We start from the raw sequence: 23,295 nt of genomic DNA on the forward strand, positions 1-23,295 counted from the left end.
ATCGAGGACACAGCTGGCCGCCTCCCCAAGGGCGGGGATGAACAGGAGGAAAGGGAAGGACAGGAGTCTACCTAAGGAGTGCCAAGTTCCTCCAGCCTCGGGATGACTGTCAGGTAGTCATTCCTGCGGGGTGGGGGGTGGGGGTGTCCCTGGGAGGTCTGGAGTGCAGGCAGGGGACAGGATGGGGGCAGAGGAATCAACAGAGGAGGAAGAGTGTACAAATGCAACAACTGCTGGTCATCTGAGCCATGGACCAGAGCTCATGAGATGTCAGGCTGGGACCTCAGAGATATGCCCACTCCTTACACTTGGAAACTGAGGCTCAGGGCCTTAAGAGTTCCATTAAGATTAAAAAGCTGGTCAGGGCAGAATCGAGTCTCAGACCCAGTCTCCTGGGTCTCAGATGCCAGTTCCCTTTCTGCTATGCCACATTCCCTCTGCAGCTGACTACCCACACTTGTTTGGTGAGAGATTAAAAAGCAGAGAAGGAGTCTTCCCTGGTGGCCCAGTAGATATGAATCCACCTTACAATGCAGGGGATGTGAGCTCCATCCCTGGGCAGGAAACTAAGATCCCATATGCCCTGGAGCACCTAAACCCGTGAGCCACACCCAGAGAATCCGTGTACCAGAACGAACATCCCACATGATGCAACTAAGACCCAATGCAGCCAAATATATATTTTTTAAAAAGAGAGAAAGATTAAAAAAAAAAAAAAAAAAAAAAAAAAAAAACCAGGGGAAGAGCAGCAGAGAGGAGGAGACAGAGAAGGCAAAGGGGGAGGAGGTAGACTACGGGCGGAGGACAGGGCCCCAAGCCTCCTCAGGGACCCCTGAGTCACCCACTGTGCATCACTGGAGCGCTCCCCGGGCTCTGCCCTCTCATTCTTACACTCCTGGCCTTTCTGGAAGGTCCAGCATTTCCAAAGCAAATATTGCTCCAGGCTGGTTGTTGACCTTTCCTTTCAGAGACGCCTGGTAACCGCAGGTGAAACTAATGGAAATCTCCAAACTCCTAAGGTCCCAGCATTAGTGCCCAGGTTCTGGCCTGCCTTCACACTATGTGCAGCTGAAGAGCCTGGAAAAATGCCCAGCATCCCTTCCTCTCAAGATCCCATCTTCTTAAATCTAGTTAGACCAGATTCTCAGGGGACCTCGGCTAAGTCTGGTCTTCCTACCTGTAAGAGGGGCAAAAATCTGGGAGAGAAGAAACAGTATAGAGAACAGACAGATATTTGGACTATGCAGTAATACAGTCTGGGTGTGTGTTGGGGAGCCAGTGATTTCCAATTCTGGCCGCTGGGACGGCTCTTCTGGGACAATCTCACGCACACATGGCAGGAAGTACAGGAGGGGTGGGGGAGGCAGTAGGTCGGAGGGGGGGGGCATGGGAGGACTCCCCAAGAGGCCAAGTCATTCTGTCATCCCTATTAGAGATTTGGTAGTGGCTGGAGGGTGTGATGGCAGAGCCATGGAGTTGCTGGCCCTGCGCAGAGTCACAAAAGCTGCCTCTGGCAAACAGATGGTCTTAGTTTCCCTCCTTTAAACTCAGTGGCACCGCCCCAATGCAACACCCAGTCTGAGGCTGGCTGGCAAAGGCCTGCCCCTCCTTCCTGTCCCCACACTTACCAGATGCTGGGGAAGGAAGTGTGGATGTGTCCCCTGGAGAGGGCCTCAGTTGGCGCTGGCAAAGGCAGCGATGGCCCTGGCCACCTCCCAAGCTGCCTCAGGTCCGCTGCTCATTTCCTGCTGGGCTTTCCTGATGGGGGTCATGGGGCACCAACCTTTGAAGACTTCCCTGAAGGAACACAGGAGACAACCAGAGTCACGTGGGAGCTGTCCTTTTCCCAGGCCGGGGGTTCTGGCGTGAAACCCTTCAGCACACGATCCCTGCACTCACGCTTGCCCAGTGTCTTGGAACTCAAACACTCGTCCAGAGCCTCTGGTTCTTCCCAACGGGGTCCCTCCTGTCCTGGCTCTCTTTCCAGGCACCTAGTGCTGTGAAGGGGCCACCCTCCTCTGTGCGCCCTGTTCCTCTCCTCTCTCCTCCCCAGCATCACCTAAAGCTCCAGTCTCTCCCCTCTTATCCTCAAGGCCCTGGTGAGCCCAGGGCAGTGGGACTCCCCCGACAGAAGCACTGGCAGCTGTAGGCTCTGGGAAAACGGAGTCCAGGACCTCACACAGGTCCCAAGGGTAGCTGGGAAGGCTTCTCCAGGTCCCCCAAAGACTAGAATCAGGAAGAAAAAAAAAAAAAAAAGGCAACAGAACTAACAAGGAAGGCCTGAACAGTGAAGTGGGGGGAAAAAAAATCCCCATAAAATGGTCACAGAGGGAGCACTGTCAAGAGCAAGGGGTGCTGCTGCAGTGGTGGGGAGGGGGGTGTGGGCCTCACCAATTCCGCTTTGTGTGGAGCTTTGAAAGAGCAGAGGCCTAATGGGGGGCAGGGACCTAGGCTCCTCCCCATCTTTCCCGCCCCAGTCATGCCTCTAAGTCAAACAGGCTCCCCTGGGTGGTTTAACAAGGTTTGATAAGAAGGATTCAGTGAGGTCAGCCAGCCAGCCTGGGATGAAACCCCAGGACTCTTCAGAGGTGGCCTGTCCCGTCTGTGCCCTCCAGGTGCGGGCATGGCTTTGGGGGCCCGCAGTGTCTCTCAGACCTTTCTGCATAGTTGAGGTCTGTCTCCGCCTGTTACAAGTCTGCAAGACTGCGGAACCATCACAGTCCCTCCAGGGCCAGCCACCTGCATCCTCCCCAACGGGCATGCTGAGAGGGCAGCTGGCAACATATGGACCACAGGGCAGCCCCCACCCCCACCCCCAGGCTCAGGAGGAGCAGGATGGGGAGAGAAGGATACTCAGCTGGTGGCGACTCGGAGAGAGCTGGCTCAGTGGCTGAAAGACTGATGGCGATGGGCAGGGGCCAAACCAGCAATTAGGCCCTGTGGCCACGGGTGCCCTGCCTGGTCATGTTCAGTCACCCCTTATTTGTCAGACACACATTGTGAATGCCGGGTCTTATCCATCCCTTCTCTAGGGAGCTCTGTGCTCATCATCTCATTCAGGAAAGCCAAGATATACTGCTGAGGCCCTGGGGTCAGGTGAGCAGCAGGTGACTCAGGACCCAACTCAAAGTTCAACCCACATACATCCCAGAGACTGGTTGTGGCCAGGGGACAGAGGGCTCAATGCAGTGGCCATTCCCCAAACAGCCAAAGAAGTCAGCCACCCATGCTAACTAACCCCCTGCCCACTCAAGCTGGCAGCAGCTGGCCCCTGTAGCACACCAGAAGATCTCTGTGCCTCCCTGCCACAAACAGGAGCAGAATGTGTGAGCATCATCAGCTCTTGCAAATTCAGGGTATTTTTATCATCACCAAATCTTCTGACTTTGTTACTACAATGGCAGGACGACAAACAGTTCCAGGCCCTCTGCTATAAGAGAAGACTCTGATGTTCTAGATGGCAGGTTGCAAACTTCTCCTTAAAGCCCCACCAAACAGGGTCCAGGACCCTGGACAACCCTTCACCTCCACAGACACCAGCAGGGGAACACTAGGGAAGTGGCACAGAAGCCCGCTGCAGTGGAAGCAGGGCAGCCAGCAGTCCCCTGAGCAGGCTCTGGAGTGAGGCTCCCAGCACCACGTGGCTTCACCACTCTGTGCCTTGGCTTCCTTCTCTGTAAAATGGAGACAATGATGTTCTTCCTGCAGGGTGAGTTGGGGGCAATGCCCATAAAGCATTGAGCCCTCATGGGCACTCCAAATCTGCTTTTAAGTCACCTCTCCAGACAATGGGAAACATGATAGCAAAACCCCATCTGACATTTTTCCTGTTAGAGCACAATGAACACCCAAGGGAGATCTTTGCCCATAAACTAAACAAACAAGAGGTGACGTGAAGTGAAAGTTGCTCAGTCGAGTCTGACTCTTTGTGACCCCATGGGCTATATAGCCTGCCAAGCTCCTCTGTCCATGGGAGTCTCCAGGCCAGAATACTGGAGTGGGTAGCCTTTCCCTTCTCCAGGGGATCTTCCCAACCCAGGGATCGAACCCAGGTCTCCCGCACTGCAGGTGGATTCTTTACCATCTGAGCTACCAGGGAAGCCCAGACAAGAGGTGTGTGAAGGCAGAAAGAAGCCTCTCCTTCTGTACACTCACCTCAAGACAGCAGCAGACTCAGGACTCTCTGACAGGCGTCAGAGGAAGGAAGTAGAAAGACAAGCATGGAGGAGGAGAGGGGGAATACGGGTTGTTTCTCCAATAAGAGATGACCCGAAGTCTTTCCTCATCCCCAACAACAGTCCACAACTCTGCTTGAGCCAGGGCCCAAGAAGGTCCTCAGGATGCCCCCACCCACAGCTCCTTTGTACACACTAGGCCTGGACTGGTGAGCACAATCCACTGACTTAAACCTCAAACCTTCCACACTCTAGGGGCTGGATACAGCCACACAACTTCAGCACAGAAGGAAGCAAAGGGGGAAGGGGTGTCATTCTCCATACCCCTGTGGTCTCCTGTTTTTCAGAAAGAACACCGACTGAGCTGAAAGAGGCCACCCCAGAGGCTCAGGTAGCCAGGCTTATCAGGTACTGGAACCTCTACGTTTTTGGTTTCTTAGCAGAGCTCTCCTCTTCCCCCTATCCTCCAAAACCCCTAGCTTCCCTCCTCAGGACTCCACAGAGGGTGGTTTCTACCTTCCCTGGGGCAGGGGACTCAGGGAACCCAGACCTGCCTCGCATATCTCGCTTAGAGAAGAAAGCGCCCCCGGGCTGAGATCCCCGGGCTAGGCTGGGAGGTCGATTCCAGTTGACCAATCTCCAGAGAGAGGGTGGGAAGAGAAAGGGATCAGCCATAAAAGCGAAAAGTTGGAGCCTTGGATTGGGAAGTAGCGTAAAGCCATCAGGCGCGGCGCTGGAAGCGGGGTGCGAGGTCTGAGCGGCCCGGGGACAGACCCTGTCCTCCCAGCCACTCGGTCACCCCTGCTGCGGAGGCAGGGGGGCCGCACCCCGGAACCAGACACTAGACGTGGCACCCTGGCGTAGACCCCGGGTCCTGCCCGTCTCGGGAAGGAAGAAGGCGACATCCCCCCTCTCAACGCCCCTTCCCCTTTACCTGCGGTGGCGGCGCAGCGAACCGGGCAGACCAGAAGTTGTGTGGCTCCACCTGGTCGGGCGGGGCTGCGTCCTGACCACTTAAAAGTTACAAAGTGAAACTCCCGCTCTCCTGCACATGCGCAGAGCCGCGTCCTCGGCTTGCCCAATTTGCAGCTACGCCCGAGTGGGCGTCAGCTCAGCCGCCGCCTCCCGCCCCCGACGCCGTGCGCCCCTCGGCGATCTTCAGTCCAGGCGCGGCCGCGGGGCCCCTGCTCAGAGCGCGCGGCTCTTCCCTGTCGTCTGCAGGCCCCGGCCCGGCCGGCTCGCGTCCTGGGACCGAGGAGAGTGCCCCGGTCCCTCGGCGCGTCCCCCTTCCCCCGACAGACACCTTGGGGAGCCCCGGGCCTAGTACAGGGTGGTCGCATCCGTGGGAGGCGGGGGCAGCGCATTGGCGAAAGTTCTTGATTTTTCTGTAGTGCACTGAATTTCCTAGACCAGCTCTTAGGCCCGCCTGTATCGGGGCGGGGTAGGGGGGAATAGGGAAATCGGGTGGGCTCAGCCCGCACCTCGGCTCCACGTAGTCCGTCGTCACCTGGTTCCCAGTGCGGGAGACTACGGCTCCGCTATCGCTCTGAATAGCCTGACAGTGAAAGCCCTGGGGCCGGGGGGCCGCGGGGTTCCTACATTTGGCCCCAAATAGAAGTCGCACTGTTTTCGGTGTTTTGGTGCCCTGGAGCCAAAGCCGGAACTGCCAATACCGGGCCGCAAGGGTCACCGATCTAGCCCAGCTCGCTGAGCTCTGGGTCCCAGGAAGTTCCCTATGAGCAGCAGCCCCCGCAGCTGGACTGTAAGCTCCCCGAGGCGCCAGGGTGTGCTCTGCGCAACACACAGGTCGGAGTTCAATGAGGACCTCGCCCCCAATGAAACCGAAGAGCACAGCCCGCCGGCTGCAGCAAACTGCCCTCCTCCTCAGGCCTCCGTTTCCGCGGGGGGTTGGACCAAAGCTTTCTCTCAGGTCCCTTCCAGCACTAAAAATCTGTGAATCCTGAACTGCTCCGCAGTCTGTACATGCACAGCTTTGCAGGGCCCTGACCTCTCTTCCATTTCTGGGCTTTCATCTTTTGTTGTCATGGTAAATGTATTCACCTTACCTCCCTCCCCAGCCAGCCTGGGGATCTCTGGAGGGAGCCGGGCGGGGTGTCTCCTGCTTTTCTAGCAGTGCTTTTCTGACCCATTTGCTGGCTTCCTCCTTCTTCCCAGCCCCCAGTCACTAGTTATTTCCAGAGTTTGCCCTTGACCTCTGCGCTCAGCGCAGCCCTTGTCCTACCCCCGCAAGCCCTGGCCATCTCTCCTCCTGCAGTTCCCTCCAGCGGCCAAGGAACCCACAACTGACCTCCAGCAGGTGCCTGCGTGCGGCCACTGGGCTTCCCCCGGCGCCTCGGACGGACTCTGTCCACTCTCGTCCCCCCATATCCTCCACCTTCTGTCCTTATTCTTCCCCTGCCTCAATGAATGGAGTCACCCATGGTCTGGGCTGTACACAGGTTTTAACCTGTGCAGGGAAGTGCAAGGTTCTAACCCCAGTGATTACATTGGTGGAAACACTGATGAAAGGAAAAGTTAGGATCCTTGATTTCAGAGAGGGAAGGGATTTCTAAATTGATTTTCAGTAGGTTGTTTCAAAATCAAGAGAAGGTTAGACAGATCAGCATGTGAGGTAAGATAACCATAGCCCCACTATGTGTCAGGCAGCATGTGGAGTGCTTGTAAAAACACTATTTCCTTAAATTTCCAGTAGAAGTACAGAGAAGTCAAGGATTGTTCCTATCTGATAGAGAAGAAAATGGAAATTTAGAGGATGTAGAATTTACAGTTAATTTGAGCTGTAAAGATAAGCAGGGAATCCAAGACAACCATGCCCCAGGCCTGAACCCTATATCAAACTCAGTTTAAAGCCAGTGTAATCTTGGCATTCTAAAATCTTACATCAGCATTTTATCATTTGCTCCCTTTATCTGCCCTCAAATCTAAAGGAGTGATTCACATTCTTGTAGATGATGATTTTGATCACAGATTTTAAAATTTTTGTATCAATTAGAATTGAAATAAAGCCCCCCTCCCTGTGCCCAGAAAAGTAAAAATATCAACAGCAACGACAAAAAGTGTTCTGCCTCAATCTTAAGAAAACAGGCACATTAGAATCAATGCATTCCAATCCTAGCATCCTGTATCACTTAACTGAGACCTTGAACAAGTCTTTTAAAGTCTTTTCCTTCATTTTCTAATCTGGTTGACCTAATTCCTATAGAACTTTCAGTTCTATCACAATTTGCAGGGTTCTGGGAAAAACAGAATAAAATGTATTTTGTTTGTTTCTTGCAGAATGTGCTTATTATTTGAGTTAGGAATGCACAGCCTCTACTTAAGCCCAGAGCAGCAACTGTATCTCCCAGCCATACCACGGAGCTCAGCCCAGGTCCAATAAGAGGACAAGGAAACAATGGCAAATTGGGGTTTCTCTTCTTGGGTTACAAAATCTACACAGGTAAGTGCTTAGGATACAGTGCAGTGAAAAATGTTGAAGAGAGAAGACTGGGCAGGGGCTCCCAGTGTCCAGGGAGTCTTGTTCCTGAGAAACAAAAATCAGAAGGTGAGCTGACTGGTCAGAACTCAGTATGAAGCGCTGGTCAGAACTCAGCACGAGCAGCATGTGCCATCATCAGTTCAGTCATCCCCATCTCTTCTGGTGCCCGGAACACTTTCAACACACACATAAGCCAAGTCCTCGATGACTACACCCCACACCTATGGCTCCAACTTCCTTGGCACAAGCACCCCGTCCCAGGCACAGCTGCACGTCTGCACCCTCATGTTGGGCAGGCTGACCACCTGGGGCTGGAGTTGGCCTCCCTCCTGGATGCTGACAATCATGGGCAGCGAGGTCGTCTCCGAGGCGATGCACTGTCGAGGCCCCAGAAACGGCCACTTGAAGATCAGGGACTCTGGGGGCTGCTGGCAGGTGCCCACACACTCATAGGTCAGGAAGCCTGGGGGCTCCAGGACCCAGTTCTCAGCCCACTTCATCCCCTGCAGGTCAATGTACATCTCCTGGCGGCAGCAGAGGGCACCCTCCGTCACCGGTGCCTTAGGATCACAGTTTCCCTGAGCTCTGTGGGGGGCAAAGAGAGGCAGAGTCAGAGGTCAGCTGGGAGGGCAGGGGTCATGGGGCCCAGGGTGGGACCTAGTGGGACACCTGAGAAGATTTATGATCCATCTCTCATTATGTTCAAAATGTTGGATATTTGTGATAAGGATAAATAACTAAAAATAACCCCCCAAATGATCATTAGAGCTAACATTACTCCCAAGAGTGGAAGGAGATATTTTATATATTCATTCATTCCCACAGCACCCTGTAAAATTGCCCATTTCAAAACAGGTTCACCCGCAGTGACCCACAGCACCTACCCGTAGTCCCTGAGGTCCAGGGTCTGCAGCTCCAGCTGGGGCTCCCCCTGCTGGCCGCCCGACGGCCCCTGGGGGGCGAAGCGGACCAGCCTGTGGGCGCTGGAGGCCAGCGGGCCCAGGTGCTCCCGCTGCACCGACACCTGCAGGAGCAGCGGCGGCCGGGGGCTGCGCAGCTGCTGCCAGAAGTTCACCGCCTCGGTCACGTCCAGGGCCTTCCAGCCGCTCTCGTGGATGGACACCAGCCTGCGACACCGCACGGAGGGAGGCACAGGCCCGCGCTCAGGGGTGGGGACTGGGACTGCCCGGGGTGGCCCCGGGGGCCAGCTCTCCCTCCCGCTCCCGGGTGTCCCCGCCGGGACCGAGCCGCCCCTCCTCCCGCCCCGGGCCCAGCCCCTCTTCCCTCCCCCGAGCCCCACGCCGCCGCAGCCGCGACCTCGCACCTGGAGTCGATGAGGGCGGTGCGGTTGGAGCCGTCGTCGCGGACGTGCAGCCACTGGACGGTGACCCGGGCGCGGTCGCTGCGCGGGAAGAGGCGCTCGTGTCTGCGGAGCGCGGCCCTGGGCACCGGCTCCTGGAAGAGGCGCAGCACGGCCTGCACCAGCTCGCTGTGGGGCGGCAGCCGCTGCTCCATGTCGAACACCAGCAAATGCGAGGACGCCTCGGACGCCAGGAACCTGCCGACCACCTCTGGGGACAGGAGCGGGGTCAGCGGGGCCCCTCGGGGCACCAGGCGAGCTCTGAGGGTGCAGGGCTCGGGGCAAAGCGAACAGGGTTTCCCCAGGAATCCCCAGGGAGAGTTTGGGGGCTGGGAAAGTGAAGGGCCAGGCCAGAAACAGAGCACCTCCACTCCTAGAAAAACTGTTAGGGTCAAGCAGGCTCTCCAAAACCATCATCTGGGGTTGGGGCTTGTTTACTAGTGGTGACCCCCCTCATCTGGGAGGGGCAGCTTTGGGATACTGAGCAAGGGCTGGGGCTCTGAGTAAGACTGCAGACCTGCAGGCTTCTTTAGGCAAAAGGGGCAGGAGAGCAGATGGAGGATGGGAGGCAGAGGACCAGCCAGTGAAAATCTATGGTCACCAGCTGAAACCAACTTTTCCTAAGAGGCAGAGAAAGAGGTCTGAACTTACTTTCATTTCCCTGCCTGGTGAGGGGATTCTTGCCCGGTGAAAAGGAGGAAGATGAACAGGGTCAATTTTTGTGGAATTACTGAGCCCTGAGGGAAATGGTGAGGTCAGGCACAACACCCTCTTCAGAGGCCCCAGCAATCCATCCCCAGCACCTGAGGCAGCACGATCCAGGTTGGCAGCACGATCACCTGATCAGCCAGCCCCATGGCCGCCAGCAGTCACCCCTGCTGAGGTCCAGCACCGGCCTCCTCGTCTCCCCAGGCACCTGGCCTGGTCTATCTGTGGGTGTCGAGGAGGTGAGCCCCAGCCCTGGGGAGGTGAGAGGCTGCCATAGGACTCAGACCTGGTACCTTCCATCTCATAGAATACCCACAACTCTGGGAAGTAGTCAAAGCTAATTTAATCTCATTTCAAGAAACACAAATAGGCTCGAGTTGTTGCGTGACTTGTCCGAAAACAAATACCAGAGCTGATAACTGAACGCAGAGGTCCTTTCTCTCTAAGGCAATGCTCTGCGGAGGCCAGCCTCTTTGTCCCCCAGCACAAAGGCACCTTGACATCTGTCTTCCCTAGTCTCTCTTCTTTCCTCTTTGCTTCCCTGCCCCATAATTCCCTGTTCTTGCCTTGTCTTTGGCAGCTGGTCCAGCCCAGCCCAGCTCCTCCTGGCCCTGAGAGGCGGGGTCCTCAGTGCAGACAGAGACCAGGGGCCCAGGCCTGCCATCCTCACAGGCCATGGTCCCCCCTCACAGCCCTGTGGACCCTGCACCCCAGACAGCCCCCCAACCCCCCCCCCCAACCCCCACCACCATGAGGACCAGGCTGCGGCAGGAGGGCGGGCCTCACCTCGGAAGTTCTGGCTGAACCTCTTCCCCCGGGAGCGCGCCCCGTGGCCGCGCTGCAACAGGGCCACGTACTGGGCCCTCACGTGGGCCGGGATGACCAGCCCCTCCACGGCGGCCTTGTCCACGATGGGAACCTCGCTGAGGTGCAGCTGCTGCAGCAGGCTGTCCAGAATCCGCTCCTCAGTCAGGGCCGCCCCGGGGTCGGCCAGGGGCAGCGCCCAGAGGGCCCAGCAGAGCCACAGGGGCTGCATGGCACTGCTAGGGAGAAGGAGGGGCAGAGTGGACGTTTCCCCGGAGGAGGCTCCAGGAGGGTCCCAGCAGCGGGGTGTGCTGAGAGCCAGGCTGGGCCAGCTTTATAGCAGCCCTGGGCTGGGCCAGGGTGGTGGGAGGGAGGAGAGGCCCGGAGGAAGGGAGGTCACACCCCTCAGACCTCCTGGGAGCTCAGCATCCAGACAGGTCCCTGAGCCCGAGGAGGGGGCTGTCTAGACTATGGACAGATGGTATTATTGTGGTCAGGTGCCTCTACCTTGGCCGGGGTTGCTGGACCAGTTAAATTAAAAAGCTTGTTCCCTGAAGAAGAGTCAAGGATCTCTATCTGCTCACTTCCTTGTCCTTCAGTCACAGAGCAAACTCCGGTCCCTGGTGTGGATTTAGAGTCCTGATTCTTGCAACAGCTACTGTGTGTGCACACCTAACACCAGGGCTCTCTGGCTAAGGACAGATTCTGCCTACAAAGATGAGCATCTGAGCCTGGGGCTCAAAGGACTCCTGGGGCAGCTGAGCTCCTGGGATGTCCACAGTTGGAAAACCCAATGTTTTTCCCAGTGCTTGGTGGGGAAGGTGCGACCTCCCCTAGACAAGGGAGCCTGGGGTAGTTTAGTACGAATGGGATTTTGTCCAATAAGGAACCTCATCCTCTCCTTCTCCCTGGCTGTTCATGGATGCAGAGATTGGAGTTGAAAAAACCATCCAGCCCGTTCCCTCCACCAATTTTTGAGCTAAGAAAACCAAGGCTCAGAGAGGCAACAATACCCCTGACACACAACAGTTAATGGTGGATGCCTGCATGAAGTCAAGTCTGATTCCTAAGCCACAGCTCTTTCCACAACCTCCAACTGTTTCCAGCCAGAGTCCTTGTTCAGTCCCCTGAGGCAGCCAAGTGGACTCAACCCAGGTGACCGGGGGCTCGGTGTGGGTAGGGGGCATGTCCTTCAATTTCCTGAGCTTCAACAAGTGAATGTGGATTTGCACGGTAGAGGAGATTTAGTGGGGAAGTAAAACAATTGGGCAATCAGCCAGGGGTAGGGCTGCCAGATAAAATACAGAACACAATTTGGGACATACTTTAGCACATCATTTGTTGTTTATCTGAAATTCAAATTTCACCTTTCACCAGGAGTCCTATATTTTTAATTGCTAAATCTGGCAACCCTAGCCAGAGGCCAAAGAGAAAAAGCCAGTGTGGATTAGGAGACTTCTGACAATGGGCTAATTAGCTGTCAGGCGGGGAAGGCAGCCCCCACCCTTTGTCATGCAGAAGAAGGAGCCAGGCTTTCTCCACTTCCACCCTCACCTGTGTCTGGCCCAACACCCTGCCAGGTCAGGTTGGCTGGAGATGCTTCAGTGGCCCCTGAGCTAGATCTTCTGTCTGGAGGGAGGAAAGGGGTCAAGAAAATAGAGGGTTTGGGTTTTCCTGGTGGCTCAGACGGTGGTAAAGAATCTGCCTGCAATGGGGGAGACCCAGGTCCAATCCCTGGGTCAGGAAGGGTCAGGAAGATTCCCTGGAGAAGGGCATACTCCAGTATTCTTGCATGGAGAATTCCATGCACAGGGGAACGTGATGGGCTACAGTCCATAGAGTTGCAAGAGTTGGTTACAACTGAGCAAGTAACACTTTTACTTTCACCCCATGAAGGACCAATTTGAACCTTGCCCAGAGCTAAGGGTAGCATGGAGGGCAATGGGCCGGCTGTCTTGAGGTGTGGGCCGCAGACCTGGCCCCAGAGAGTCCTGGAAAGATGGGTGACAGGGACTGAGGCAGGAGGGCAGGTAAGGAGCAGGGCCAGGTGCCCATGACCACCCTCGTATCTCTTATAGGCTGGTTTTGATCCCAGCCGGAGTCCAGACTGCCAGCTGAAGGCTGTGAGAAAATGTGAGGTCAGAGGTCATCCTGCAGACTCTGTGGATGGGGACAAACTGGACCAAAGCCTAGGCTTGGAACCAAAGGGAGCTGCGAGGTCGGTGAAGACTGGAGTCCGACAGTGGGTTCACTTCTGGATTAGAGCCCAGCATCTGAGGGAGAAGGGGCTCCTATCCCCTTCCTGATAGGGTAGCACTGCTGTGGTGCTCCAGAAACACCCCAAGCCCCAGCCCCAGGTACCCTGGGCTGCCCCAATGCTGCACCCATCAGCCTACCAACCCAAGACCTGGGAGCCCATGTGGCTCCTTGGGATCTCCAGACATGACCCTGGGTGGGCAATTGGCTCTCCTTGTCCTCCAAAGCAATGTGGCCTTGGTGTCAGCTGGGCCAGCACTTCCCAGGGGTTCCCTGGGCTAAGGAGGGGTGGGGACAGGGAAGGACTAAGGACCCAGGTTTCAGTTCATCCACGCCTTCCAGCTGAGGGTGGGTCCTGGGTTCAGTCCTTACTGTGTCACTCATCAACTGTGTGGCCTTAGATGGGTTTTCTACCCACTTCAATGTCTTGCTCTACAACATGGGGATAGTGTACTTTTCTTATTCCTGCTGCACCGCACGGCTTGTGGGATCTTAGTTCCCTGACCAGGGATTGAGCCCAGGCCCTCGGCAGTGAAAGTGCCAAGTCCTAACTACTGGACCTCCAGGGAATTCCCAATACTGAAATATGCTTTTTTTTTTTTTAATTTTTTGACCAAAAACTTGTCAGTATTAATGGAGAGGTCATCAGAGTGCCTTGCACAGCACTCCCCTACACACACACACACACACACACACACACACACACACACACATACAATAGGTGCTCAATAAATGGTAAGGATCTTTCAACTGATACTAACTTACGATGTTAAACCTTTTAAAAATTTAACGATATTTCTGCATTAGTATATAGTTAATACACATAGTACAAAAGTCAAAAGATCAAAGGTGTTAGTGAAAAATGTCAGCCTCTGTGACTTTGCTGCTCCCACTTTGCTGTCTCCCATTTCACCTCCCCAGAGATAGTCTGCTCACCAAGAAACTCAGATATTTTCCCCACCACATGAATCTTACTAATCTATCATTGTGACCCATATCCCCTTTTCAAATTAAAATTTTATTATTAGAATTCTTATAATAGAATTCCATAATTGAAAATAATAATTTTTAATTATTTGTTTTTTGGCCGTGCTGGGTCTTCGTTGCTGCACACGGGCTTCCTCCAGTTGCGGTGAGCTGAGGACTACTCTCCAGTCGCAGCATGCAGGCTTATTATTGTGGTGGCTTCTCTTGTTGTGGACCATGGGCTCCAGGTGAGTGGGCTTCCATAGTTGCAATGTGTGGGCTCAGTAGTTGTGCTGCACAGGCTTTGTTGATCCATGGCATGTGGAATCCTCCCGGACCAGGGATCAAACCCGTGTCCCCTGCATTAGTCGGCAGATTCTTAACCACGAGACCACCAGGGAAGTCCTCTATTTTGCAAGTAAAGTGAAAGTCGCTCAGTCATATCCGACTCTTTGCGACCCCTTGGACTATGCAGTCCATGGAATTCTCTAGGCCAGAATACTGGAGTGGGTAGGCTTTCCGTTCTCCAGGGGATCTTCCCAACCCAGGGATGGAACCCAGGTCTCCCGCATTGCAGGCGGATTCTTTACCAGCTGAGCCACAAGGGAAGCCTATTTTTTAAAGGGTACAGTAAAAAGTCTCTTCTCTTCCTGGCACACACCACTGCCCCCATCATCTCCCTATCCACAGCCGCCCCCCCCCCCACCCAGAGGTACCAGTGTTGTTAGTTCAATTGATTCAAAGGGGCTTACTGTTCTCACACACTTGCCTCTGTGAAATCAGGATGCATCTCAATCCCTGTCAGCCAAGGGCGGTTGGAACACTTTTGTGAGATCACCTTCTGAGGAAGGTTGTCTCAGGCTGCTGCTCTGGCTGCTATAACAAAATGTTGTGTGGGGGGAGGGGAGGGGAGGGGAGGCCTTAAATCGCAGAAATTTGTTTCTTCACAGTCTGGAGGCTGGAAGTCCAAGATCAAGGTGCCAGCAAATTTGGTTTCTTCCGAGGCCTCGCTCCGTGGCTTGCAGATGGCAGCCTCCTCGGTGTGTCCTCGCATGGTCTTTCCTCTGTGCCCATACATCCCCGGTGTCTCTCTGTGTGTACAAATTTCCTCTCCTTAGAAGGACACCAGTCAGATTGAGTCAGAGCCCACCCTAGGGGCCTCATTAAGTGCAATCATCCCTTTAAAAGGGTGGGTTCAGTGACAGCTTTGCACAGTCTCTCTATGCTTGTTCCACACACGCATTGTTTTTTGTTTGGTTTGGTTTGGCTTTTTTTTTTTTTTGGCCATACTGCATGACCTATGGAACTTCCCTGACCAGAGATCAGAGATGGAACATGTGCCTGCTGCACTGGAAGCATGGAGTTTTAGCCACTGGCCCAAAAGGAAGTCTGAGTGTATTGTTTTGTATAAAGTAATCATTCTCCTCTCTCCTTTACCCATCTTTAAAAAATTATATACATGAGTTATTGTTTTTCTTTTTAAAAAGTATTTCACTGCACTAGGTCTTAGTTGCTGTACTTAGAATTTTTTTTTTTTTTTTTTTTTTTTTTTGCACTCAGAATTTTTTAGTTGCAGAGTCTTAGCCACTAGACTACCAGGGAGGTCTCTATACATGAGTTATTGAAGGTCAACTTTAGGAAACAAAATTTTCAGTGAGACCATGACCAAACTTGAGGAGGAACTAATACAGCCTGTGATGGATACAATAACCATTGGGATGATGAGTCTTCTAATCTTTGGAGCCGAGAGAGAATTGCTGCACAGGTAGGAAGGACAACTGTCTCCTGTTCAGGAGAGATACAGTTGTGTTCTTGTGGTCAGGCAGTTCCGATGTGTAGAAGGGAAGACACAGAAGCTGAGTTATAAGTAGTGGACCGTGTGAGTCATCGATTTATCACCTCAGCGCTGGGTGCATCCTTCAATAGATGCTCTGTGATGAACAAAGGAATTTCGGTAAGAAGTTTCTTTGAGGACTTCCCTGGTGGTCCAGTGGTTAAGATTCCACCCTTCTGATGCAGGTGGTGCAGGTTTGATCTCTGGTCAGGGAACCAAGATCCCACATGCCATTTGGAGCAGCCAAAATAAAAAAAGAAGTTCCTTGAGAGGGAGGGTGATATTAAGCTTACCTGAGAGAAGGCACTGAGCTGGGGAGAGGGGTTTAATCCTTCAGGAAGAAGAGGCTTTCCTGCAGTTTCTGGTGCAGGCCAAGGTCAGTCAGTGGTGTGGGAGTCCACCCTGGGAGAACTCTTTCCCAGCCACAGGCCCAGAACAAAGTCTGTCTGTAGCCTCATAGCTTTGGCCTGGCAACTGCCTTTCCACAGCCCTTTCACCAGAAGCCAACCATGGAGGCCTGGAGGAAGGGTGTCCAGGCTCGGGACCCAGGCCTTCACTGAGTGAAGTGCTGTACCCTGACCCACAGGGCGGTGGGTGGACGCTCGCTCCAGCCGGGAGGCTTTCTGGGAGGGGGCTGGCCATGGGGGAAGGGGTGTATTCAGAGGGAAGGGAGAGCAGCATGGGGTGACTGGACAGCAGTGGCAGGAGGAAGGGAGACTTCCCAGCCCACAGAGCCTCGTTTGGCCCTTCTGTCTCCTGGATGAGAGCTTTACTTAGCTTGCTGACAGGAAGAGGAAGTGGGGGCAGGTGGGGGGGTTATCACCATGCGAGTCCCAGGGAGGCTACAATCCCCGAGCCATCCCACCAGCACTCTGCCCTCCGAGCTCCAGATGTTGCAGGAAAGGGGACCACTTCCAGGGCCTGAAAGTGGGTTCTTATCTAACACTCAGAAAGGAATGTCCGAGGAACCACACGTGCTGACAGAGCAACAGACTTTATTGGGAAGGGGCACCCGGGTGGAGAGCAGTTAGGGTGAGGGAACCCAGGAGAGCTGCTCTGCCTTACCGTTCAGTCTCAGGTTCTGTGGTGATGAGATTAGTTTCCGGGTTGTCTTTGGCCAATCGTTCTGACTCAGAGTCCTGCCTGGCGGCCCACGCGTTGCTCAGCCAAGATGGACGACAGCGAGAGGATTCTGGGAGGCGGTCAGACGCATGGTGTCTCCTTTTGACCGTTCCCAGACTCTTTTGGTTGGTGGTGGCCTGTTAGTTCTGTGTTCCTTACTGGGACCTCCTGTCCTAAAATAACTCACGCAGATGGTTACCATGATCCCTGGCCAGGGTGGGCGGTTTCCATCAGTGTGCCTCCCCTAACACACGGAGCGCTGTCTCCTGCCCGAGTGAGTGCGCCCGCCCCAGGCTCCTCCACCACCTGTGCTGCCAAGCCCATGGGCCTCTGGCAGAAGAAATGTGGCCCCCACGGGCTCCCCCAGGCCCTGGGTTGGGGTCTCCCAGGGTATAGGGAGCTGCCAGAGCCATTGAGGTTCTTGCCGTGAGCTGAGACCACCAGCTCCCTAGTGTCCCTTCTCTATGCCATCTGAGAGGGCAAGGGGATCTACACCAGACTGAGTGAGTGGGGCTCAGAGGAGACGCGGTTGCACGGTGAGCTGCCCACCCGTTTTGCAGGGCCGGGTCTTGGCCGGGGCAGGCTGAGCAGCTGGAGGGGACCGGGTGGCTGTGCCGCAGAAAGCTGTCCAGGCCCAGATCAAAGCGACAGCATCTCCTCCACTGCCTACTGCTGCTCCCGCTGCAGGGAGCAGCCCTGCTGTTTCCCTCCAACATTAAAGATGTACCCAAGAGTTCATCTTTTCCTTCCTTTGTCGTGGGCCTTACTGGGGGAGCTCTAACTTTGTCCAGAACAAGAGTGCGGAAGACTTGGGAGGTAATGGGATCGGTTATGTGTGCAGAACAGTCATGTTTACCTACACAGAGAAGCCTCTAGACAGAGATCCAAACAGGCTTGGTTTTGTTTGGTTCTGTGTATTTGTTTGTTTTTTCCTTCTTAATGGCTTAAGGCTCCATCTGTCAATGAACATTTTTTGTTGGAGAAAACACCTGGAGAGTACATGGTGAGGGCAACTTCCCCCCATCCTTGTCTGTGGTCATCCACACCACACAGTAGGCAGGCTTTGTCTGGGGGACAAAAGTGAGTTTGCTGATGGTGAGCTATCGCCTGTCTTTCTCCATCAATAGCAGCAAGCTCCCCTCTAACTCCTCCTCACCTCGCACCCCTGCCCAGCAGTGGAGTCCAAACATCCCTCTCCATTATAAAGGCAAGACTTTCCTGGGGACTTACCTGCTGGTGCGGTGGTAAGACTCCAACGCAGGGGGTGTGGGTTTGATCCCTGGTCTCAGAACTAAGATCCCGCATGTCATGTGGTATGGCCAAAAGGAAAAGAAAAATTAAGAAAAAAAAAAAAAAGACAAGAGTTTCCTGGCTTCAGAAAAGCACAGCTGTGATTGTAACATAAGTTATTTTCTTCCTTACCCTCTTCCTTTCTTTTTTTTCCCTTGAAAGAGTTGTTATCAGTATTAGTCTCTTATTTGCAACCCCCAACCCAAATAAAAAATGTCCAGAAAGAAAAACACCCACATAAACTAGTCTCTATCCTCAAATCTTGCCCTGAAGAAGGAACTTCTAGAAGCGGTTTGTCTCCATACGTTCCTCTTCCTGCCTCCCTCTCTTCTATTAATTGAGAAATGTTTACTTGGAGAAGGAAATGACAACCTACTCCAGTATTCTTGCCTGGAAAAGTCCATGGACAAAGGAGCCTAGCAGGCTGCAGTCCATGGGGTTACATGACTGAGCATGCATGCATGAGGGTGGAGGGAGATGGGTTGGTAGCAATAAACTGATAGAACTGAAAAAAAACTGATAGAACTGAAAAAAAAATGACTGATTTTTTTTTTTTTTACTGATGACTCTGCCCCTTTTCTGTATCCTGGGGACAGCTAAGGACCCAAAGGGACAGTTGATTCAAGAGGAAGCTTGAGTTCAGTGCCAGAAAGGTGGAGGGGTCGGGGCAGCCCAAGGGTTCCCTAAATGCTGTGTTTTGGGTGGTTCCAAAGCCTTGCCTCACCAGGTCTAGGATCTCCCTTTGCTTCATTCCCTTCCCGTTTCTCCCTCACACCCCTTCACACCCTGGGAGGAAGACATTGTTGACACTGAACACCAGAGGCTCAGAGCAGTTAAGACCCTGGTCAAGGCCATAGATTGCTAATGAGAGCACTGGGGGGATCCAGTCCTGGCCAGTGACCTTGGACAAGTTCATCACCTTGCCTGCACCTTGGTTTCCTTATCTGTGAGATAGGAACACTAATAATAGGCATTGCGCAAGCTCATAATGAGAGTTCAGTGGAGTATGGCTCAGCGTAAACAGTTAAGACCGGCTATTATTATCTGGTTGCAGAGGTGTCCTTCCTGGCTCTCCTTGCAGAAGTCAAGCCTCTCTCTGCCTCACCCAGCTGACCACAGACAGCTGTCAGAGGGGGGCGCAGTGATTCTCCTGAGGTCTCACAGCCAGGGAGTGGGTTCAGCGAGCACTGAAGCCAGGACCCACCCTCAGCTGGAAGGTGTGGATGAAACTGAACGTGGGTCTTTACCCCCCACCCCCTCAACCCCTGCTTCAGCTCAGGGAGCCTCAGAAAAGGGCCAGCTGTGTGATGCCAAGGCCAAGCTGTTCTAGAAGACAGGGAGGGCCCACTGGCTAACATTTTCCACTAACACCTTTGTATCTTTTGACTTTTATATTGTGTGTATTAACAATAAAATAATGCAGAAACATTGATAACTTAAAATTTTAAAAAGTTAAACATTGTAAGTTAGTATCAGTTGAAAGACCCCTACAATTTCCTGAGCACCTATTGTGTGTTTGTGTGTGTGTGTGTGTGTGTGTATGTGTAGGGGAAGCTGCTGTGCAAGGCACTCTGATGACCTCTCCTTTAATACTGATAAGCTTTTTGTCAAAAAAAAAAAAAAAAGAGCATATTTCAGTATTGGGATTCCCCGGAGGTCCAGTAGTTAGGACTTGGCACTTTCACTGCCAAGGGCCTGGGCTCAATGCCTGGTCAGGGAACTAAGATCCCACAAGCCGTGCGGTGCAGCAGGAATAAGAAAAGTACATTATCCCCATGTTGTAGAGCGAGACTTATATTGAAGTGGGTAGAAAACCCATCTAAGGCCACACAGTTGATGAGTGACACAGTAAGGACTGAACCCAGGATCCACCCTCAGCTGGAAGGCGTGGATGAACTGAAACCTGGGTCCTTAGTCCTTCCCTGTCCCCACCCCTCCTTAGCCCAGGGAACCCCTGGAAAGTGCTGGCCCAGCTGACACCAAGGCCAAGTTGCTTTGGAGGACAAAGAGGGCCCATTGCCCACCCAGGGGTGTGTTTGGAGACCCCCAGGGAGCTACATGGGCCTCAGGTCTGGGATCAGTAGGCTGATGGGTGCAGGGTTGGGGCAGTCAGTGCACCTGGGCCTAGGGATGTCTCTGGGTCACACAGAGTGTGTCTTCCCCAGGCTGGGAACCCCTCCTGGAGCCCCCAGATGCTGGGCTCTAATCTAGGAGGGAACCCACTCCTGGGCTCCAGCCTTCACTGAGCTAAGTCCTCTTTGGTTCTGAGTCCAGGTCCAGCTCAGTCCCATTGACCAAGCCCCTGGGATGACCTCTGACCCTCATGTCTTCTTACTAGGCCTCAGCTAGCAGCTTGGATTATGGTTGGAGGTCAGATCCTGGCCCCTAGGGACAGGAGGGTGATCATGGCTCCCACCACCCATCTCCCCTACGGTGGCCTCAACCTCAGGCCCACAGCCAGGCCCTCCGTCAGGGGTGCTGAGTGTTACCCCATCCTCACCTCTCGCTCTTACTTCCTTGTCCTCCAGGACAGCAGATCTGACTTTACTACCTTTTATTTAAAAAAAAAAAAAAAAAAGATTGTTTTGGTGTGGACCATTTTTAAACTCTTTATCGGATTTGTTAAAATACTGCTTCCATTTTATGTTTTGGTTTTTTGGCCATGAGGCATGCTGGGTTGTAGCTCCTTGACCAGGGATCAAAACAACGCCCCCCCCCCGCCCCCCCCCCCCCTCATTGGAACAGGGAGTCTTAACCACTGGACCACCAGGGAAGTCCCCTGTGGGCCTTTCAGGACAAATCCAATCGCAGAAGGCCAGACTCTTCCCAGATCCTCAGCCGGAAGCCAGGCTCCTTCCTCTGCATGACAAAGATTACCCCCTGAGGGCTAACAGCCCATTGTAAGAAGCCTCCCAATCCACATTGGCTTTCTTCTGGCTGATTGCCCAATTATTTTATTTCCCCAGCAAAACTCTTGAACCCATGTGGAATCCACATTCAGGAAAGGGGCCTGTGTTTGCAGAGGGATAACAGGTCTGGGGGATTTGCCCAGCATCTGCCCCTACTGATCCCCTTGCCAGGCCCACACTCAGTCAGTCCCCTGTGTTAAAGGTGTCTCATCATCTCTCTGACCCCATGCCAGAAGGGCCCTGGGGGCTAACCTGCTGTTGCAAACAACCTGAGGTCATGGAAGGAACCTGCTGCTCTTTCCTCGTTAAGTGATGTGGTCCAGCTTCCTGGCTTCCCTGGCTATCCAATCCCTGATGGCTCTGGGCTCACACTTCTAGCCTGACCGCTTCGCTGAGTGCCAGAAACATATACCCAGCTACCCTTCCACCCCTACCTGTTCCCATCTCAGTAAATGAATGGCTCCACCCTACACCCAGCTGGACCTCCAGACCTAGGGGTTATTCTTTTTTTTCAACAAATGACTTTTATTTTATTTACTTTAAAAAAAGATTTATTTTTTACTGCCCAAGGCCTTTGTTGGTGCTCAGGGCCTTTCTCCAGTTGTGGCGAGCAGGGGCTACTCTCTATTGTCTGCAGTCTTCTTGCTGCAGTCACTTCTCTTGCTGAGGCCCGCAGGCTCTAGGCATGCCAGCTTCAGGAGTTTCGGCTCGCGGGCTCTAGAGGGCTGGCCCATAGGCCTAGTTGCTCAGCGGCATGTGGGATCTTCCTGTACCAGGACTTGAATCTACATCCCCTGCATTGGCAGGCAGATTCTTAGCCACTGGACCACTGGGGAAGCCCCTAAGGGTCATGCTTGATCCCTATCACACATCCTTTGGAGTCAGTTCCCAGGAAGCCCCATTGGTTTCACCTGCAAAGTAAATCCTGTTTGTGACCTTCCATCACTTACCTGGGCAACTGCCACTGCCCTGTCTCTGCTCCTGTTCCCCACCCCCATAATCAGTAGTCATCCTAGGCAAAGTGTAATCACATGAACTCTATCCAGTAAAACCCTACATGTGTGTGTGCTCGGTTTCTTCAATCATGTCCAACTCTTTGGGACCCTATGGACTGTAGCCCATCAGGCTCCTCTGTCCATGGGATACAAAAATTACCTATTTTATTTTATTTTTTGTTGTGCTGCGTGGTTTACTGGATCTTAGTTCCCCAACCAGGGATCGAACCCATGCCCCCTGCTTTGGAAGCCCAGAGTGCTAACCACCGGACGGCCAGGGAATTTCCAAAACCCTCCAAAAATTAACTCAAAATGGGTCAGAGGCCAAAAAATAAAACCTCAAACTATAAAACTCCTGGAAGATAACATAAAAGAAAATCTAGATGAACTTGAATTCGACAGTGATGTTTTGGACACAACACCAAAGGGAAGATCCATAAAAAAAAAAAGAATCTATCAGCTGGACTTCATTAAAATTGAAATCTTCGGCTCTACAAAAGATCTTGTCAAGAGAACACCACCATAAGCCACACAGTTTGGGTGAAAACATGTGCAAAAGAAACATCTAATAAAAGACTGTTATTCAAACTATACAAAGACCCCTTGAAACTCAATAATAAGAAAATGAACAACAACAAAAAAGAAAATGAACAGCTTAAGTTTAAAAATAGGCAAATGATCCAGACACCTCACCAAAGAAGATAAACAGATGGCAAATAAGTATGTGAGGTGCTCAGCATAATTTGTCATCAGAGAAATGCAAATTAAATAAAAATGAAATACCACTGCTCAGCTATTAGAAGGGCTAAGATCTTGAACACCAAATACTAGGGAACATGTGGAGCAACAGGAATTCTTCATTGTTGGTGGGAATGCAAAATAGTGCTGAAACTTTGGAAAATACTTTGGCAGTTTCTTTCAATAATAAATATACTTGTGCCATATGATCCAGCATTTGTGCTTCTTGGTATTTACCCAGAGAAGGTGAAAACTTGTGTCCACACAAAAGCTTGCATGTGGAGGTTACAGCAGCTTTATTTATAATTGCCAAAACTTGGAAGCAACCAAGATGCTTATCACTAGGTAAATGAATAAAATATGGTGCCTCCAGACAATGCAATATTATTCAGCACTCAAAAGAAATGAGCTAAAAAAAAAAAAAGAAATGAGCTATCAAGTCATGAAAAGACACGAAGGAAACGTAAATGCATATTACCAAGTGAAAATAGCCACTCTGAAAAAGCTACATGCTATATGATTCTACTATATGGGATTCTTGGAAAGGCAAAGCTATGGGGATAATACAAAGATCAGAGGTTGCCAGGGGTTGGTGGGGGAGTGAATGGGACAGCACAGAGGATTTCTAGGGCAGTGAAA

At 52.8% G+C, this 23,295-nt stretch overlaps 2 protein-coding genes across 3 annotated transcripts in view; both read right to left on the reverse strand.

The window, feature by feature from the left end:
- Positions 1 to 5,265, reverse strand: part of TMEM63A (transmembrane protein 63A) — a 35,932-nt gene extending 30,667 nt beyond the window's left edge. Inside the window, exons 1-2 of the mRNA XM_061160152.1 lie at positions 5,110 to 5,265; positions 1,629 to 1,797 (exon numbers count right to left, since the gene is read on the reverse strand). The gene's annotated coding sequence lies outside the window, so the exon portion shown is untranslated. The remainder of the gene's footprint in view (positions 1 to 1,628; positions 1,798 to 5,109) is intronic.
- Positions 5,266 to 7,895: 2,630 nt separating this feature from the next.
- LOC133069593 (left-right determination factor 2-like) lies at positions 7,896 to 10,778 on the reverse strand. Of its 2 annotated transcripts, XM_061161203.1 has the most exons (5): positions 10,529 to 10,778; positions 9,215 to 9,245; positions 8,999 to 9,115; positions 8,559 to 8,801; positions 7,896 to 8,259 (listed from the first exon to the last, which is right to left on the reverse strand). In XM_061161203.1, exons 1-5 carry the CDS (start codon positions 10,776 to 10,778, stop codon positions 7,896 to 7,898), a joined length of 1,005 nt encoding a protein of 334 aa, XP_061017186.1. The 2 variants fall into 2 exon arrangements, with proteins under 2 accessions (XP_061017186.1, XP_061017185.1); XM_061161202.1 differs by having other exon boundaries at positions 8,999 to 9,245.
- Positions 10,779 to 23,295: the final 12,517 nt, after the last annotated feature.

This window comes from Dama dama, chromosome 14 (genome assembly GCF_033118175.1).
Source record: "Dama dama isolate Ldn47 chromosome 14, ASM3311817v1, whole genome shotgun sequence".
Taxonomy (NCBI): domain Eukaryota; kingdom Metazoa; phylum Chordata; class Mammalia; order Artiodactyla; family Cervidae; genus Dama; species Dama dama.